The sequence below is a fragment of the Erpetoichthys calabaricus genome, chromosome 9 (genome assembly GCF_900747795.2).
Source record: "Erpetoichthys calabaricus chromosome 9, fErpCal1.3, whole genome shotgun sequence".
Taxonomy (NCBI): domain Eukaryota; kingdom Metazoa; phylum Chordata; class Cladistia; order Polypteriformes; family Polypteridae; genus Erpetoichthys; species Erpetoichthys calabaricus.
The window spans coordinates 95,280,582-95,301,516 of record NC_041402.2 but is presented as its reverse complement, the minus strand read 5'-3'; the positions used below and the strand labels follow the sequence as shown (position 1 = coordinate 95,301,516).

The window sequence follows — 20,935 nt, the reverse complement described above, 5'->3', positions numbered from 1 at the left end:
ATTGGAAGAACATTCATTTTTAAAAGTAGAAAAGATTGGGCAGTAAATACAGTATATATTATGTATCTTGCCATGTCTTTATTTTATAAAATGAACACTCGTGTTCTTTCAGTATTTATAAAAACTTTAGAAACAGACTGAATTAGTGTAAGCTGCCCTTATTCAAGGTGTTCATAAGAAATTCAGTGATTTACTTAATGAAGTTTATAAGTTCAAAATAAACAAGAATTAAAATATATATGTTAAATTTTGAAGTGTGGGCTTTAATTTAAATGTTTAATGCAAAATATTATCAACTGTAAAATACATTTGTCATTTTCACCCTCAGGTAGAGGTCCATAGTGGATTAGATCCCTAGTAAAGGATCAAAAATAACATATTTGTTATCACTGACCTTGAAATAAACTAAAACGATATCTTACCTGCCTATGTTTGACATTTGTGCTTAGAGGGCTAGTACCACCCAAAAAGAATCAAATATCAAAAATATTATAACAGCAACCTCAAAATAGCATAAAACAACAGTTCAAATGCCTATTTTACTAATCCCCATTTTTTTTTTTTTGAAGTTTTGTGAAAAGGAGTAACTTTGATTCTTAGTATCCTAATGGGAGGTGAACCACTGGGATTGGTTGATGTTGCATGCACAACTTCAGGCTCGACATATGGCATAACTAGACATTAGAATGAATCAAATGGTATATCATATGTGGGGGATTTGTCATAGCAGTGAGTCAGGTGCCAAACAAAAAACAGTGAATTGACTTCAAAGTGTTCCTAAGTAATTCTGAAGAATACAAAAACTCGAGAGTCAGTTAATAAGTGCAGTTTAGTTGGCATGGTGGAAGAGTTAACACTACCCAAAAAATGTGTGAATTTCTAAAATTCACACATTCCCTTTTCCCATATTGGTGTTAGTTTGCCTCCCATATTCCTAATTAGGTGGTAGTTAAACTGACTGGAAATTCTAAATTGTAAATGACTGTGTGATTAAACTCTGAGATGGATCGGTGTGTCCTGTCCAGGCCTGTTTTCTGCCCTGCTCTCAATGTAGCCATAACAGCCCCAATCCATATTTTGATTAATTGGGTTTGAAAATGGTATGTTGTTTAACTTAGTGTATTTGATACTCATTAGCTGAAATTAAGTATCCATTTATATGTGTGTTTTTTTTCAAGGCATAGCCTGAGAATACTTATCAGTGTTCACTGACCAAGGACAGCTTTAATATCATTCCAAAGTTTATTCAATATAATATTTGCATCTTACATTTTTAGGCTCTTCAAGCACTACAGAGACAACCAAATGCAGCCCAGTATTTCCAGCAGCTAATGTTGCAGCAACAAATAAACACAGCCCAGTTACAAAGCTTTGCCGCAGTTCAGCAGGTATGGTTTAATTTATTTTATTTCATAAAGACTAATGATATAAATATTTGGCCAAAAGGAAACATTTTGATGGACAGTATTATTGACTATAGTGTACCGTTTTTGCTTAGTACTGTTTGATTTAAATGTTATTGCATACTTTAACTTAAGAGTTGCTTGTAAAAATGAATGCAAATTTGTATGTAACTTTTTTTTTTTTTTTTTTTTTAATAACCTCCTCTTAACTATATTATTCTGATGATTCACCCATCTATGCATCTTCAAAACACAAGCACTTAAATGTCTTTATTCATGCCATTAATACTTTTGGGGTGACTTTATTCAGCCTGATACACTTTATGCAAAAAATATCCTGTGACTGTGACTCATCTTCTCAGATGTTGAAATCAAGTAGCATGAACACTTACACCAAATATGATTCTGAATCCATAGCAAAATAGTATTTTATAACAGGACTATTTTGGGGCAATCTTAAGCACGGGGTGAAACATTTCTTGTTGGTGATATATTACTTTCTTCTATGAAGAGGGACAAGTGTGAGAACGTGTCTTGGGGCACTTCCATCCAGTTACTGTCAACTGGCATTCGTGGAGTGGACCAAACTGTAGCTGATTTCCCTAAATGTTTTATACATTACGTATTAGAGGAAGAGAATAGCATTAACATTACAGATACATTCTGGGGAGATGGAAGCTATAGGAATACAGTATTGCATTTTTGTAAATGACATGATTTGATTGTCTTATTATACTGTAGAACTGCTCCTGACAACAGAAAGGACAAATGTTAATGGCACCCAATGCTTTGATTTCAGTTTTAGGGTGTTTTTGAGAAAAATTGTTCAGATGGCAATGCTATTGTTGACTGCCTGACACATTTTCCAATTGTTCCTCTGTTATGGTAGTCTTCTGAGTATCCCACATTGTTCCTGTCCATATACACAAAAGACATAGACAACTTGGCTTCTCAAAGACCAACTTTCTGACAACACTTAAAGTCAGTGAGTTGTTTGTACAACTGAGAAACAGGCGTTCTTTTCTGTCCACTATGCACTTTATTCTCAGTAGAAAAATAAGCACTGCTAGGTTTCTTAAATTTTGTGTACATGTTTCTGGTTCGAGCTTTTCCTAGTCACTGGTAGGCAGTGAAACCAACAATCATGTCTGAGAGTATTTGCTCTGTTAATAGTTGTAAGATTAGCTATTTGCTGAATATGCACAGCAACTAATAGCTGCCAAAATAGTTTGAAAAAAGAAAGGAGATCTTGAATCAGGAGCAGTTCTTTCTCATAATATTATACTTTTCAGAGTGCGACTACAGAACATTGTTTGTCTTTCACCTTCTGTCAAAAAATTAATACAGCTACTGTTTCTCACTGAAGATTCTAAAGTTAACAAAGTCACCAAAAAGCCATAACATTGGTCCTTCCCCCTTTTTGGGGAAAAAAATAACAAACAAACAAAACTTACTGCACTGTTGTGGGCGCCTCTACTACACAGTTCAGAGTCATGCATCATTGTGGGTTGTCCTTTCACAAATGAAAGCATTTCAATTTTAAATGGAATATGCTGCTGTTTCAGTTTGCAGTTCATGCCCAATATAATTTCCCAGACAGCTGGGTGCTTTAAGGCTCACTATTGATGTAATATTTAAATCTATAGTGCTGTGTTTTGGTGGATAATGATCCCAGTCGGCATCTTAATGATATGGTTCAAGTTAATAAGCTGACCAGTATTGCAAAATAATTTAACAATAACACAGAATATTCCACAAAACTGCAGCAGAATGGCTGTATGACTTTTTTTGGCCTGGAACGTAAGAGCATTCTGCTGTTTCAGTTCATAATGACCATATGAGAAGCAACACTATGTAGTTTAATTGTCTAAATAAGCCATACCTTTGACTTCAGAAACATAAAATCCATGGCTCAGTAGCTGAGTACTTGACTCACATTTCTGCTATGTAGGCTTTGGTATGTTTCACTGATGTTCTAATTTCACATTGTCACACCATCCATGTTGGGGGATAAAACAAAGTAATTAAAAATATTACTGGTGGTTGTTCACATAAGTCTTCCTTCCAGTTTGTCAGCAGGTATGGATTAAGGATCATTGCTCCAAGTGATCTTAATGAAAATTGGAATTGTACTCACATTTTGGCTGCTTTTTTAACTGTTCAAGTATCTCAAGCAGAAAATGCTTACATCTTAACATAGAGGTGAAAAAGTCAAAGGTCATACATAAGGTGGATTTTGACAATAAAAGAGATTAATCTTTTTCAATCAGCATCTTTTTCTACCCTGTCTTTTTATCATTTTGTGACCTGAAGGAATTAATTAATTTTCTTATTTGTCTTTTAGGCTTCGTTGGCAGCCAGTCGGCAGACAACTTCTCCCACTGTAAGCACTCCACAGCCTACCACTACAGCTCAGGCTACTGTAAGTATATTTGGTGTAGTCCTTAAGTGATTCTGACATATAAAGTAAAGCATATTTGGTCAAATATGCCTTTTCAGATAAGCCAGCCTAATGGTCTGCATAGTATATGGGGTCTAGTGTCTAGATTTATTATAAGAAATTACATCTGCTGTGTCAGTTGCATTTTTTTCCTCATGTCAAAAGCATGATGTGGCATTTGTCGGACAGAAAATGTGAACTGTGTATTAACACAGTTATTGTTTATATTACCTTGCCCACGTGAACAAAAGAATAACTGGATTAGTTGCTGTGTACATTCAGCAAATAACCAATTTTATTTTAATAAACATTCACAGAAATGAGACTATTTTAGATTTTGATGAAGTAATGCATGTCCATCAGTTGCAAATTATCACTGTAGTGAGACTCACTCTGTACTGAGGCTTTTTTTTTTCCACATTGTAACATGCATCTTGATAATGCATATTATGTTAAATCTGTGATGGAAGAAATATACTGTAACTCGTACTGAATTACAACATTTAATCACTTTTCTCACACACTTGATTCTTTCATTATGAAGTTAAATTATCAAACGTATGTATTTTTTGTATATTTTTACAAAAATAGTTTTATACCCTTAATTTGGAGCAATCCATAATATAATTAACAGCATAAACATAAAATGAGTTTTGTACTTGAAAATTTCATTTGTGTTTATAACAAAGTGTTGCTACTATTCAAATAATGAGCAATCATTTGTAAATTTTCACTTTCAGACACTTGTTGGTTATATTCTTTCATCATCCTCTATTTTTTTAAAGTTCAAACATAATTCCTCTCGTCTTTTAGCAAACAGTTTTATAGTTGACAGTATAACCAGTTTTATAAATAATGAAAGCAGCAGCAGACCCTTACAGCTCACTTTCAATCTGTTCATTGCAATGGAATTCAGATGTACTCATCTTGTTCAATATTACTATCATCTTTGTTTTTCTGTCTTTGATCCTTAAGATTTTGCTCAGTTATGTCGTCTTAAAGTAATCTGGTGTGTAGAGAGGAACCAACAAGATGAAGTGCATTGAATTATTTCTGTTAGAGATGTTATTATGACAGGCCTTTATAGTGTTTATTTTCCAAAACTGTCAATATGCTGTATTTTGTCTACATTGTTTTACAAGTAAAAGGCAGCATTTGAAGTAACAACAAAATGCAGGAGTAATTCATAATTTCAAGTTGGGAAACTTTATTTGAGCTTCTTTTATTCCAGCTTTAGAGAAACGTTCAAACTTTTTAAGGCTTGTTAGGAGATGAACAATCATGAAAATCCAGAATATAGAATTTGTTGATTCCAAGAACTCTTTTGTTTTAATAATGCTTATAGAAACTGTATGTATAATTAAAAAAAGCTGAATCACAGCAGGCTAGTAACCATTGAAGAAGTCACATAAAGAAGACAAGGCAGTGAGAGGTTGCTGTGTCGCACCATCTTTTAAATTAGCTGTTCAGGACAACAGTTATGTATTTTTCCATACATTGTGAAAGCATTTTGTGTTTTGTGGCAAACAGAGACCATCATAATGTATAATATTAACTAAAGGAAAGTCAGATTGTCTTAGCTTGGGAAGAGAGGATGCTTTTTCCACATACAGTGTGTTTTTTATTTTCTTTTTCTTAAGCACATACAGAGTAGTACATCATATCTGAAAATTATATGTTACCCTTATTCTTAATATTGGTCCTTGATATTCATATTAATCAACATGGATATTAATATATTAGTATTAGTCTGAGTGTTTAAGTTGGAAGCTTTTCCTAAAACCGCAGTTCCTTGCAATTTAATGTAGAATTACAATTTTTTTAAATCATGTAATCAATGGATTTCATTAAAAAAAATTTTTATGCATTCATTAAGATAAACATTACATTTCTGGTATTTGTTGACTTATAGTGTTAACCTGCACATCCAGAAGACATTTTTTCATAAAAGTGACTCAATGTATGCTCTTTCACATACATTAAAAATGAAAGCATGATTGGGAATCCCTTGCTAATATCAATTCCATTCCTGTTTAATGATTTAGATAAAAGTATGTAGCTGAGTAAAGTATGAAGAAGAATATCATCCATCTGACTGAAGATTAATATAAATCCCTGCTTCTGTCTCATTTCCAAAGTCCCTTCACTTTTGAAGAAACTATCTTAACTATAAAAATGCATAGCTTATTCTTTTAGAGAGCACAAGGTAATAAAGTTTGCATTGTTTATTGGTATTGTGAAGAATAATAACAGATATCGTGCTTTCTGCCTGTAACTTTGCCTAGGTGACAGTAGTGACCCATTAAACTTAAAATAATATGAATTCTGTCCTACCAGAAAGTCGCCCAACAATGTTTATACTACACCAAGGGGCTTTGCGAGCCCACCCTCTCCCCTCCACCCCGGCACACTCCACACGCCAGCCACTTTGCATCTCTGCCGCTCGCGTTGAGAAGTGGGTTAATGAACGCATGCTTTGGAGATGCAGATGGATCACCTGCTTGCTTACTGCTCCTCCTGCTGTGCTGCGTGTTCTGCTTCTCACACTGCACGTCGGTCATTTCAAAGCCTGTACAGCAGCTGTCCTCGCTTCACTCGCTTACCCACCCCCATCCTTTTTTGCCTTCTTTTCTCTCCAACGCTTTTGTGTCTCTTTTCAATGCTCTGCTCTTTCTTCTTCGCTTAGTTGTTCACATGCCATCTAGAATGTATAACATTTTTAAGAGCTGGGAGCACATGAAGTGTGTCTGCCAAAAGCATTCCAACAACTGTGAGATTAGATGTCTGTGAACTTTTTTAAAAATGTTTGTAAGTAGGGCGTGACGTGCAAAAGTCACTGTCTCACGCGTCTTGCTTCCTAAGTTTGTAATGTCTAGTCTCGCGTGACGTCAAAGTGTCTCTCTGAGATGATCACGTCTCGTGTGACGTCAGTGTCTCTCTGAGATGGTCACGTCTCGACCCAAGATTTTTTTTATATAATAGATAGATATGATGTTTGTTGTCAAACCTTTACATTTGTTATTTATACGCATTTCACCTCACAACAGATGATTGTCTTTTGTTGAAATAGAAAGTGTTTAATATATACATTTTTTCCATTAAAATGTAAAATGAAAATGTAGTCATTTTGCTTCTTAAAGGAAAAAACGTCTGGGGCCTCATGCATAACGCTGTGCGTAGAATTAACACTAAACCATGACGTATGGACAAAAGCGGAAATGTTCGTACGCACAAAAAAATCCAGATGCATAAATCTGTGCATACGCCAACTTCCACGTTCTTCCGCTACATAAATCCCGGTCAGCGTGAAGAGTAATGCATGTGCACGCGCCTGCTGCCACTTCTAAACTCCTTCCAGAATTTCACCTCTATGAATATGCAAATCAATATAAATAGCCCTTAAGCTCAGCGTTCTCTGTAAAGGCAATGGCAAAAGCACAGGGGAAAATAGAAGAATTTCAGCGAATACCAAGTGGAGGCAAGGAAATAAGTACTATTTGTTAGTTTAAACAGTGATATAAACAACAAAAGGAAGTTGATCGAGTGACATAGAGTGTCGGAGAAACTCGAAAGCTCAAGTTCACAAAGTCGTACAGTGCCCGAAATAAAAAAGAAGGTGTCATATATCAAGTCGCGGTGAAAAGGTGAGTTGTAGCCCACCGTCTGAGTGTCATATGAAAGCTTATTAGGGTACAGAGAAAAGAGTAAAAAATAGGGACACAGTGGGGGGAAAAAAGCTTGAAATGTCAACTTTAATCTTGAAATTTCCATTTTAATCGCGTAGTTTATTTTATCATTAAAATAGAATATCATAAACTTCATCTTAAAATTGTTTAATTTACTAGTTTCTCAAATCCCATCGTAACTAAAGAAGCACGTTAAATGCTTTGTTTTTGTATGTGTTCTTCTATGTGCTCTATGTGTGTGAATCACTACGTGCTTCTTAAACGGGCTTTCTCTTCCTCCGACGGGACACAGAATCCTTTACATTTGTGATATTACAGTTCTCTGAATAATTTAAATACTGAGATGTATACTTGATATCATTTCAGTATTCATATCATATCAATTAAAGCATGGGAACACAGTGGCGCAGTGATAGTGACGAACTGGCGCCCCATCCAGAGATTGTTCTTGCCTCACGCAAGATGCTTGCTGCGCCATATTCGACCTTCAATGAAATAATTTATTGTAGCAGTACTGTCTCTTTCAAATGTACTAACCCCCAATTCCTGTCCTTCCTTTTCTTTCTCCAAGTACCCAATCGCCACACAATCAGCTCAGTAATAGACGTTAAGCCATCTGTAAGCTTAGAACGCCAATTCTTCAAAACATAAGGAACATTGAAATTTCTTCATAGTACATGTTTAATTATTCTATCCATCTATCCTTCCAGTGTCGTGCCAGCCCAGCAAGAATACAGCGTGAGGCAGGAACAATTCCTGAACGGGGCGCCAACTCCTTGCTAGCGCTGCAACACTGTATCCTCACATGTTTAATTATTAAAAATATAGATTAGTTAAATAATGTTAACATTTTATCTGTATAATGTAATAAGCATATTTTGCTGCATTTCATCTTAAAAATGATATCGTTGTCATATGTAAATACGCGCTTTATAAAGTGGTGCAGTTTGTGCAATATTATAACTGTATTGCAAGTTTACAGTGAGGTAATTGTACTTATAAGTACAAACAGTTTTACAAGGAGCACTTGATGGACTGATTGAATGCGTTTATAGTTCTTGAGATGAAACTGTTTCTGTACCGTGAGGTCAGTACAGGAAAGGCTCTGAAGCGTTTGTCATTTGAGAGCAGTTCAAATAGGCAGCATGGCTGAGGCAGCGTGTGCCAAATGCTGTATACCGATAATTCTCTTTCCGATCAGCTGCTGTAAAGTTGTGATTCCACACTCAGATACAGTGATATAAATACTCTGAGTGGTGCAGTGAGAGTAATATGGAAAATGATGAACCGCTGTGGCAACCCCTAACGGGAGCAGCTGAAAGAAGAAGAAGAAGGTGCAGTGAGAGTAACAATGCTAAAGCAGCTATGGTATTTGGAATAGTTTGGCCATTCCGTGGAACATTATATTGTTACAGGTTAATTACAATCAGATGCATTAAACTAATAAACAATATATGGTTAATTTCAGTGTATATGATAAAGCCGTGTCAGGGATGTGGATCTAAAAAGAAAGAGAACCCACACTGGAACAAAAGCACTGCTTTGACACTGGGTGCCACCAGTTTGCAAAACCGAGCAGAGAACTTGCGTATGCCAGAGTTTGAGCTAGTGTGAAAATGCGTGTGGCTTTATGCGAAGTATAGGTTTTATACATCGCAATTTGAGCGTGGAAATGGGAGTATGCAACATTTTTGTGCGTATGCACCATTAATAAATGAGGCCCCTGGTATGTAGCTGCAAGATGAGATTTCTCAAATTTCACAAGGAAAGCAATTTCACATTCTCAAATTAAGAAGTAATTTATGTTTTGTAAATTTATTTATTTATTGTACTATGCACACATGATGGGCAGTTGTTTGTGCTGTTTCCTCAGAACTCCAGGAAATCATGTCTGGCTTGTCTCTGACTCCTTTTTAACAATCTGGCCATGGTTTTACAATTAACTGATGGATAGATATTGTTGATTTTCATTTATGTTAATTAGTTTCTGCTTTTATTTTCGATGTATTTTAACAAGTCTCTATTCTTCAATGTGATAGTTCTTTATTTAATAAGTGGTATAATCTGTTCTTGTGTTTTGTGAGTTGTGCATTGTATATTTGAAGTGGCAATGATAGATTGGCCATCTAACTCTGTGAAGAGGATTACTGCTTTGGGTGTTGTATTTACCCCATTTTCTGACACCCGCTGCATACCCAATCTACCTGGAAGGGGGTCTCTCTCGCTCTGAAATTCCCTTTCCAAGATTTCTTCCATTTTTATTTATTTATTTATATATATACAGTGGGGCAAAAAAGTATTTAGTCAGCCACCAATTGTGCAAGTTCTCCCACTTAAAAGGATGAGAGAGGCCTGTAATTTTCATCATAGGTATACCTCAACTATGAGAGACAAAATGAGAAAAAAAATCCAGAAAATCACATTGTCTGATTTTTAAAGAATTTATTTGCAAATTATGGTGGAAAATAAGTATTTGGTCACCTACAAACAAGCAAGATTTCTGGCTCTCACAGACCTGTAACTTCTTCTGTAAGAGGCTCCTCTGTCCTCCACTCGTTACCTGTATTAATGGCACCTGTTTGAACTCGTTATCAATATAAAAGACACCTGTCCACAACCTCAAACAGTCACACTCCAAACTCCACTATGGCCAAGACCAAAGAGCTGTCAAAGGGCACCAGAAACAAAATTGTAGACCTGCACCAGGCTGGGAAGACTGAATCTGCAATAGGTAAGCAGCTTGGTGTGAAGAAATCAACTGTGGTAGCAATTATTAGAAAATGGAAGACATACAAGACCACTGATAATCTCCCTCGATCTGGGGCTCCACGCAAGGTCTCACCCTGTGGGGTCAAAATGATCTCAAGAACGGTGAGCAAAAATCCCAGAACCACATGGGGGACCTAGTGAATGACCTGCAGAGAGATGGGACCAAAGTAACAAAGTCTACCATCAGTAACACACTACGCCGCCAGGGACCCAAATCCTGCAGTGCCAGATGTGTCTCCCTGCTTAAGCCAGTACATGTGCAGGCCCGTCTGAAGTTTGCTAGAGAGCATTTGGATGATCCAGAAGAGGATTGGGAGAATGTCATATGGTCAGATGAATCCAAAATAGACCTTTTTGGTAAAAACTCTATACTCGTCGTGTTTGGAGGAGAAAGTATGCTGAGTTGCATCCAAAGAACACCATACCTACTGTAAAGCATGGGGGTGGAAACATCATGCTTTGGGGCTGTTTTTCTGCAAAGGGACCAGGATGACTGATCCATGTAAAGGAATGAATGAATGGGGTCATGTATCGTCAGAAACCTCCTTCCATCAGCAAGGGCATTGAAGATGAAACGTGGCTGGGTCTGTCAGCATGACAATGATCCCAAACACACCGCCCAGGTAACGAAGAAGTGGCTTCATAAGAAGCATTTCAAGGTCCTGGAGTGGCCTAGCCAGTCTCCAGATCTCAACCCCATAGAAAATCTTTGGAGGGAGTTGAATGTCCGTGTTGCCCAGCGACAGCCCCAAACCATCACTGCTTTAGAGGAGATCTGCATGGAGGAATGGGCCAAAATACCAGCAACAGTATGTGAAAACCTTGTGAAGACTTACAGAAAACGTTTGACCTCTGTCATTGCCAACAAAGGGTATATAACAAAAGTACTGAAATGAACTTTTGTTATTGACCAAATACTTATTTTCCACCATAATATGCAAATAAATTCTTCAAAAAATCAGACAATGTGATTTTCTGGATTTTTTTTTTCTCATTTTGTCTCTCATAGTTGAGGTATACCTATGATGAAAATTACAGGCCTCTCTCATCTTTTTAAATGGGAGAACTTGCACAATTGGTGGCTGACTAAATACTTTTTTGCCCTTTTTTTTGTAGTTTTTTTTACTTGTCTTTTTAACATGGTACAACACCCTACTACTACTTGTCTTCTTAGAGAGTCAAGGCTGGGTCGGCTGTCAAAAACAGGGCCTGTTAAAGCCCTTTGAAGCATTCCTTGTGTGATTTTTGTGCTATACAAGAAATAAATTGTTGTTATTAGGTTAGAATGCTAGCACAATCACAGTGTATCTGGAGTTTCCTCTAACATCTCACACATGCATGTTTCATTGATGGGTGATTAAAAAATGACCTAGTATGAGTTTATTTTGTCTATGTATGAGTCTGCCCTAATATGGGCTAGCGGTCTGTACAGGTTTGACTACTGCATTGGACCTTATTCTTTTTGTATGGTATGCAGTTCCTTTTATACCATGCGTTAGTAAGTTTTCAGTGTAAGCATTTTATCAGTTCCACAAGCTGGGACATTCGGGGAGTGCTGAAATGTAATGTTCACTGAATTATAATGTATGTTACTTATTTGCATTGACTTCAGTAAAGTTGCCTTTATTTATTTGTTTAATTTTATTTTTGTATGTGCTATATCTGAGGTCTGTTTTGAAAGTATCAATTTCAGTGTTACTGGTAAATATATAATCATGCAGTTAGTGTAGCATACTGAATAAGAAAGTGGCCCACAAGGCAGCCAGATCAAGATCTCCACCCCAGACCAAGGTGTTATATAAAGTATAGGTTGTTTAATTTTGAGTTAATAAATCAAAATGCATATTCTGTCTAATTGTAATGGAAAAAAATGTATCTTTATCTACACAGGTAAACTTAACTACATCTGCAGGTGGAGGAGCTTTGCTGGCTCCTCGGGCTCCAGGGTCTACTTCCTCCACTCAGGCTAGTACCCTTAATCAATCAGTTCTCTTGGGTAACACAGGAGCTGGTCAGGGACAGATGTACTTAAGGGTGAGTATAATTTGGTGACTGATCTTCTAAGTATGAAAAGTAACTTTAAAATATACTCATATTCTGGGTGAACAGTTTTGTAAATTCTTTCCCCCAGTGTATTTAACAGTTACATAGTGTTGTTACGTTGTTCAGGAGAGTCAGGTATTGTATTAGAAGCCTTTCTAATTTAACAATGAGTTTTCAAAGGCAAATTATTACTGGAAATGTATTTATTTAAAGATATAGCCATTTTCCATTGATAATACCCTAGGTTCTTGTCTATAAGCCGGACTCATGTATAAGCCGGAGACCAAAAATCATACGAATTTAAAAATAAAATCGTATCATAGATAAGCCGGACTCATGGATAAGCCGAACGTACTATAACCTATAACTAATAGAAGGGAGGGAGGTCAGTGTTCTCACTCGCACCCATTTAATTTCTTTAAGGGGGGAGAGAGTGTGAGATATTGGCGTCTCTCTCACTCCCCGCATGGCGCGGTTGGAGCGGCCGGAGCGCGTTCTTTCTGCTCTGGGCGTCACCGAGTCAACATGCGCGCGTAGCGGTCATTTAAATTGTGATTTTATATGTAAGCATATTTAAATATATATCGCGGATTTTTTGCTGGTTCGCGGATTTCTGCGGACAATGGGTCTTTTAATTTCTGGTACATGCTTCCTCAGTTGGTTTGCCCAGTTGATTTCATACAAGGGACGCTATTGGCAGATGGCTGAGAAGCTAGATTGCTTACTTTTCTCTCTCTCTTGCGCAGAGTATCTGTGATCCTGACGTATGGGGATTGAGCAGGGGGGCTGTTTGCACACCTAGACGATACGGACACTCGTCTAAAAATGCTGAAAGATTATCTTCACGTTGCTATCTTTTGTAAAGCTGATTCCTGAAAAGACATGCTGCACAGTGCTTCGCATACTTAAAAGCTCGAAGGGCACGTATTGATTTTTGACTGAAAAACAAACTCTGTCTCTGTCTGTCTGTCTCTCTATCTCTCTCTCTCTCTCTTCCTGCTCCTGACGGAGGAGGTGTGAGCTGCCGCCTTCAACAGCTTTGTGCCGCGGTGCTTCGCATACCTAAAAGCCAAACAGCACCATTGATTTGTTTGCTAGAGATTGTTTTCTCTATCTATGTGACATTCTGTGCTCCTGACACACACACCTTTGAAGAGGAAGATATGTTTGCACTCTTTTAATTGTGAGACAGAACTGTCATCTCTGTCTTGTCATGGAGCACAGTTTAAACTTTTGAAAAAGAGACAAATGTTTGTTTGCAGTGTTTGAATAACGTTCCTGTCTCTCTACAACCTCCTGTGTTTCTGCGCAAATCTGTGACCCAAGCATGACAATATAAAAATAACCATATAAACATATGGTTTCTACTTCGCGGATTTTCTTATTTCGCGGGTGGCTCTGGAACGCAACCCCCGCGATGGAGGACGGATTACTGTATAAGCCGGACTTATGTATAAGCCGATATTCTATTTTTTTCATTTTCACAACTTTTTTCCTTAGATAAGCCGCGGCTTATAGACAAGAACTTAGGGTATTACTGTGACTGTGGGCAGTGTAGTATGTAATTTGTATGTTTTGTATGAAGTTTGATGGCGTTATATTTTGAGATAGACCAGATCACAGTTTTCTTCACAAGGTATCTGTACATTCAAATCCTACTTCAAAATTTATTTGCAATAAGTAATTCCCTTAGTGAGTAGCACAATGCAAAAAACAACAGAAAATGTGTCATAAGAGAACTTATGATTGTTTTTTTGCTTTTATGCAGTCAGTGTTCCTTTAGAAGTTATTCTTATTATCATTACTGTAGTTTATTTCTGAATTAACTCTTTCATCTACTGGCAGATTGATCAGCATGCCTGAAAAGGTTTTAAGCTTATAATATGATGTGTGTGTTTATGTTTAAAGGAAAGATCTATAGTGGAACTGCAGTATTCATTATTCTGATAAAAATTGATATTGACCTCTGGCAGAAGCATGTTGCTTATAAATGATAATAATCTGTGGGCTATATCATTAAGCGGAGGAATTTATAAATTTGCAATTGTATAAATTCACACCTTATGATCAGAATTGTAACAAAAGTGATTTTCAATACAATAGAATTTGTAATGTTGTAAGTGCATTAAACTGATATATATCAGTATGCTAACACAGTGGGTAAAGTTTACTTTTGCTTGCTTTCTATAGTAGACACTTCAAGGCAATCACCAGAAATGTGCTGAAATTGTTTTTGGCACCTTAGAACATAGCTCCTTGCTTTTTTTTTTCCCCTGGCCTCATTCTGTTATTAGCTCATACAAATCCAGTGTATGGCTGCCGGAAAGGCAAAAAAAGTAAGTGCTGTACATTTTGCTCTCATAAATAGGTTCTGGCATAAATAGGCTCTGGATTATTTCTTGCCTTGTGTTGATGCAGTCAGGATAAGCCACAGACCCCAGGACTTAAGCGAATGAGTATAAAGAATGTATGGTAATTGAAAGTAGCTGCTAAATTCTTTGTTTTACAGCCAATAACCCCTTTCATACATTTAGAGTATACCTGGAATTTGCAGGTAAAGGTTAACCTTGCAAAATCTCATGAAAGCCACAGATTTGATACTGTTGAGTACAATTAACCAGTAGTAAGAGACTTTGGCAATGATGTTTTAACATCCAGTACTAATGTAATAAATTTAAAGAAGTGTGATTGATTGTTTTGTTAGGTTAATTATTTACAGAAATCTGTGAAAACTATATGGATTCTGAAATGAAGAAGCTATTTTCCATCTCAGCCAAGGAAATTGTTAAGAATAGCTGCCATTGGCTAACTGTATGTGCCGTCTACTTTACTATTGTTTTTTCACAAGAAAAAGAGCAGTGTGCTAATGTGGCATCTATAACAATAACAATTCTGCAGCACCTTTATAGGTCTGCATAGGCCTATTTTGTATTTGACACTGCCACTGTTTTTTTTTTTTTTTTTGCCAGTGATTTTATGCTAGTGTCTCAGTAGTATTTTTGCAATTCAGGTGCATTGTGCAGAAACATTAAAGTAAAATGTCAAACAAAATGCAGTATTGGTCATTGCAGATCATCAGTGTATTGTGTTTTAGGCTAAACCAAATACAGCTTTGATACTAATATTTGGGAACTACTTGTGCACTTTATAACCCCTTGCTTTAGACTACCACACATTAATGCTATAAAATTTTACAGTTTTTTGTGAGAAATAGGCTGTCTGGAGCTGTCTTTTATTGCTGTCTTTAACTACTGAAAGGGACTGGTTATTTGATGCAGTTAGCTATATTGTGAACATGCGTATGGTTTCTGTCAACAATAATTTATACTAATAATTGTGATAATGATTGTGTTTAGGGCTTTCCTGTTTTCAGTGTGTTGTGCAAAGTCTCTACATTAAGCAGAACGATATACCCTTAGATGTTGTTTCAGATTGGGTATATCAAAATATGTTATAGTTCCTCATCAACTACCCTGTTCTTTGTGTAGATTATAAATAGCAAACCTTTATTATAGTTCAAAATAATGCACATTTTCATTGTTTTTAGTAATTTACTATGATGATGATTGTTTTGTGCCCTTTACCTGCATTTTAATTCTATAGAATCATCAGTAATTTTCTACTTATAAGCCAGTCATGTTTTAAAAGCAAAATTGTTTGAGTTTAGTTAATGCCTAATTGGTTGATGAGTCTACCTTTCTTATAGACTACACCATCCCAAGGAGTGGTATGAAAAGGTGGATATTAAAAGCAAGTGTATTTTTCTGTAGTATTGGTGATTTACAGTATTATACCTAAAATGTAAATATTTTTTTGTCTTGATGTACAAGGTTAATCGCTCTCTCCGAGCCCCTATCTCCAGTCAGCTCATTTTTATGCCTGGGGGTGCTGCTGCAGTGGCCACAGTTCAGCAACAACAACAGCAGCAGCAGCAGCAGCAGCATCAGCAACAGCAGCAGCAGCAGCAGCAAGAGGCTTCAGCCACTGTTACAAGTGTCCAGTCTGACACTGACCAGGTGACTAACAGTTAAATTTATAATATATTTAGAGTAAAGTAATAGTAAGTGGTAGAAGGACTGTTTGCTCATAAGAAGAAGTGAATATGGATTAAATGAAAGCATTAGTTTTTCCTCCCTGAAGTAATTTCATTTTATTTTTAATTTAAAAGGTCCAGAATCTAGCCATGCGATGTCAGCCAAGTCCAGCAGTAGTATCAGTTTCAGCAGCTCCTGGAGCTGTCCAAAGACCCTCTGCAAGTGCTGTGGGTGTTTCAATGACAACTATCTCAAAGTCCGAGTGTCCTGTGACTGTTACACAGCAAAGTGACAAGAAGACAGGTGCAGATGGTGACAGTGGGTCAGCTGTTCAGGCAAGCATGGGAATTAATTTGACCCGAGCTACTAACTCTCAGGCCACTTTGATCACGCCAGGTAACACAATTTTTCTGATGTTATATGCCATCTTTTCTTACCTTATAGAATTTAAGCTACATGTATCACAGAAAATTAGCTGCTAGTGGCTGCAGAAAAATTAAGGGATGGAATTTTTAAGCTTTTTTAAAATAGGAAAAACAGTTATTCAGATATTTTTTTTTTTGCAAATCTTTTTTTTTCTCTTCATAATATCAATAAGTGAATGGCAAGTTGGAGCAGTGGATAGTGTTCTTACCATTTGATTCCTGGTTGACTTGCGTATGGAGTCTATGTAGTGACTGGCTACTCTGATTTGGATTGGTGTGTTTGAGTGTACACTGCAGTGTACTTCCATCCTGTCTAATTTAATGCCTGCTGCTACCAGGAAACATGTAACATATAAGTAGACTGGGAACTTAAATGCAATAAATATTATTAAAATGGAACATAAATATATAATCGCAAAATCGGAGGCACAGAAATTGAACAACAGGTCCTGTTCTTTGAGTAAGTGCCTTGTGTAGGGGGAGTAATATTAAAGCTGTATGTATAGCATATTTTGCTAACTGTACGTCCAAGTTGCAATGGTGAGTTGAAATGTGTGTTTTGGGCATTAAATGTTAAATAGTTCTTGAGTCTGTTTATCTGCTGTTTGTAATTTAAAAATGAATGATTATATGCAGTAGCTTGTTAAACACCTATTTATCACAATAGGAATATAATTTTAACGTAGTAGACAGTATGTTAGGTTGCAGAGTCTTATTATTTTGTATAATATTTCATTGCAACTTTTTCTTTTTTTTTTAACAGGTTCTTATTCAATACTACAGCCACAGTTTCATGTTCATCAGAAGCAGCTAAACCTGAATCAACAAACAGCCTCAACTCCACAGGTCCTGATGCAGTCCCATCAACAAGGAACTGCACAAATGCAAGGCCAGGTTTCACAACAACAACCAACGACTCTTCCTTCTCAGCAGCAAATCCAGAGTCACCAGCCTCCTGCTTCCCAAAGTCCTAGTTCTCAAATAAGTACATCCCAATCATTACACACAGGTACCACTCAAACAAATCAACTTATTTTACATAATGCCCAAACTTATCAGCAGAGTCGGCTAGCAACAAGTTCTGCTCAGATTCTACACCCTTCTGTGACAGTTGGCCTTCCCCAGACCTCAGGGGCTCAGACTCTAGTGGTTCAGCCTTTACAGCCTCCACATAGCCAAGTTGCACCTTCAGGTGGCATTAGCCCAGTTCCTATCCAGCCCAAAATCGCTCCTACTACAACTACTACAGTAAGCCAGAAAGTGCAGCCTGCTGTGAAGCAACCCCCTATATTACCAGCACCACCTGCTCCACATGTACCAGTCCAGCTTGTTGGAGCCAGACAGTCAGGACAGACAAGTGCCCAAGCAATAGGCATTCAGCAAGTTGTTTCTACGACAACAACATTATCTTCTCCATCTACTTCCAGTAACAATACCATTGTAGGTACTGCAACCTTTGCACCATCAGGAATAGGAATTATGAGCTCTGTGTGTCATGAAACCCAAGTCCAGCAGCAACAGATTCAGGAGACAAACATCCAACAGCAAACTACGGGTTTGGCAACATGCCCTCTACAAGTATCTATTACACAACAACAGCAGCAGCAGGGTGAAGATGTTAATGCTTCTGGTGGCAGTGTACAACAACCAAAGCGTCAGTCTACTGGAATGGTTTCTCAAAGCGGAGTATATGTTCAGCCGCTACAATTACAAGTAAGCTTTTGTCATATGATGAGAATTTTTGTATTATACTGTTAGTAATGGGTTTTGGTGAGTATTGAGAAGTGTATTACTTTTTTGTCCTGAGTTAACCTTATTTTAAGCAAGGAATATATTCCTAGGCACAGGATTTAATGAAATCTTGCTACACAATCCTTCTCATTGCATGCTAAAGTGTTAGAAATTTGTTTTTGCCTGTTCCTAACAACTTGAACAGTATCTGCATACATCAATACCTTAAAGTATATTTATTATACCTTATACCTATGTTATTTTTCAGCCAAATTGGGCACTTTGCAAGAGACTTGTGGCTAAGGTGCCCAGTGGGGCCTGGGCAGTCTCGTGGCCTTGGAACCCTTGCAGATTTTGTTTTTTTCTCTAGACCTCTGGAGATTTTTTTTGTTTTTTCTGTCCTTCCTGGCCAACGGACCTTACTTTATTCTTTTACGTAGCATTGCCTAATCTTATTTTTATGTTTTTCTTTTTTCTTCATGTTTTAAAGCACTTTGAGCTACATAATTTGTATGAAAACATGCTATATAAATAAATGTTGTTGTTGTTGTTATAAGCTGTTCTTTTCAGAAAAATGATGATTGACTACTACTGGTTTTGTGTCTGAAGCTGCCAGAATATTTCTTTATATGGGCTGAAATGGGCAGTAATAGCACACCCCATTTCCATGTTGTGCTTCTGAGATACATCATAGTCCAATATTAGGTCTATGAGTTGTTTATTGCTTGCAAAACCTCAGCAGAATTGGGGAAATTTCAACTCCCTGCCTCTTCCTGTATATTGTCATTTTTCTTGTCGTCTTCTGGACGTAATTTTATCAGCTCCTAAAACTTGTCCTCATCATTATTCCATTATAACCTTCAATCAGCTTTGTTATTTCATCTGTAATGATACTAAATTCTTAATTGCAATCTTGCCTTGCATCCTGAGCTATGTTTTGCTGCATTATCTACTGTCAGAAAGTTCCTAACATCAGGAATGCAGTCATTCTATAAGGTGCAGCATCATACTTAATAGTTTCTGGATTACAGTAATCCCTCCTCCATCGCAGGGGTTGCGTTCCAGAGCCACCCGCGAAATAAGAAAATCCACGAAGTAGATACCATATGTTTATATGGTTATTTTTATATTGTCATGCTTGGGTCACAGATTTGCGCAGAAACACAGGAGGTTGTAGAGAGACAGGAACGTTATTCAAACACTGCAAACAAACATTTGTCTCTTTTTCAAAAGTTTAAACTGTGCTCCATGACAAGACAGAGATGACAGTTCCGTCTCACAATTAAAAGAATGCAGACATATTTTCCTCTTCAAAGGAGTGCGCGTCAGGAGCAGAGTCTGTCAGAAAGACAGAGGAAAGCAAACAAATCAATAGGGCTGTTTGCTTTTAAGTATGCGAAGCACCGCGGCACAAAGCTGTTGAAGGCGGCAGCTCACACCCCCTCCGTCAGGAGCAGGGAGAGAGAGAGAGAGAGACAGAGTTTGTTTTTCAATCAAAAATCAATACGTGCCCTTCGAGCTTTTAAGTATGCGAAGCACTGTGCAGCATGTCGCTTCAGGAAGCAGCTGCACAAAAGATAGCAACGTGAAGATAATCTTTCAGCATTTTTAGACGAGCATCCTTATCGTCTAGGTGTGCGAACAGCCCCCCTGCTCAATCCCCCTACGTCAGGATCAGAGAAAGTCAGCGCAAGAGAGACAGAAAAGTAAGCCAGGTAGCTTCTCAGCCATCTGCCAATAGCGTCCCATGTATGAAATCAATTGGGCAAACCAACTGAGGAAGCATGTACCAGAAATTAAAAGACCCATTGTCCGCAGAAATCCGCAAACCAGCAAAAAATTCGCGATATATATTTAAATATGCTTACATATAAAATCCGCGATGGAGTGAAGCCGCGAAAGGCGAAGCGTGATATAGTGAGGGATTACTGTACATCCATTGCCTCTTGTATGTTTGATATGGATTAGGCAGTGGTGAAAGATTTTTAGTAGGGCCAGGAAAAAAATTACCCATGAATCCAGTCAAATAACTTAAGAGCCACTAATGCTATTAGTGCTGGTGAAAGGAAAAACATTTCAGTAATAGTGTAAAACCATATTCCTGAAATTTTTGAGGAGTCTACTTGTCAGGTATGTTTTTCCTCCAGGTTACTCATCCCTGTCGGAGTAAATAATTTATGAAGCAAATCCATAAATGCAACAGGTGTCACCCTAGTCCTTTTTATTTAACTGCTATGACAAGGGAAACAGTTTCTTGTTGCTTTTGTTTCAGTGCGTGTGGATTGACAGATTTCCACAGTGAACCTAACAATATACTCAGCCACACTGTAGCAGCACAGCAGAGTTGCATAGTCTTGGCCATTTTTTCTAGAAAATGTTATTAGCACTTAAAACTTCCACTTTC

The 20,935-nt window shown here is 37.3% G+C and overlaps 1 protein-coding gene across 1 annotated transcript in view; it reads left to right on the top strand.

The window, feature by feature from the left end:
• The window catches only part of phc1 (polyhomeotic homolog 1), a 51,666-nt gene that overhangs the window by 1,360 nt on the left and 29,371 nt on the right, over window positions 1–20,935 (top strand). The window contains exons 3-8 of the mRNA XM_028809960.2: window positions 1,278–1,388; window positions 3,748–3,825; window positions 12,189–12,332; window positions 16,172–16,357; window positions 16,510–16,771; window positions 17,564–18,513. Of these exons, the coding sequence (XP_028665793.2) occupies window positions 1,278–1,388; window positions 3,748–3,825; window positions 12,189–12,332; window positions 16,172–16,357; window positions 16,510–16,771; window positions 17,564–18,513 (1,731 nt within the window). The remainder of the gene's footprint in view (window positions 1–1,277; window positions 1,389–3,747; window positions 3,826–12,188; window positions 12,333–16,171; window positions 16,358–16,509; window positions 16,772–17,563; window positions 18,514–20,935) is intronic.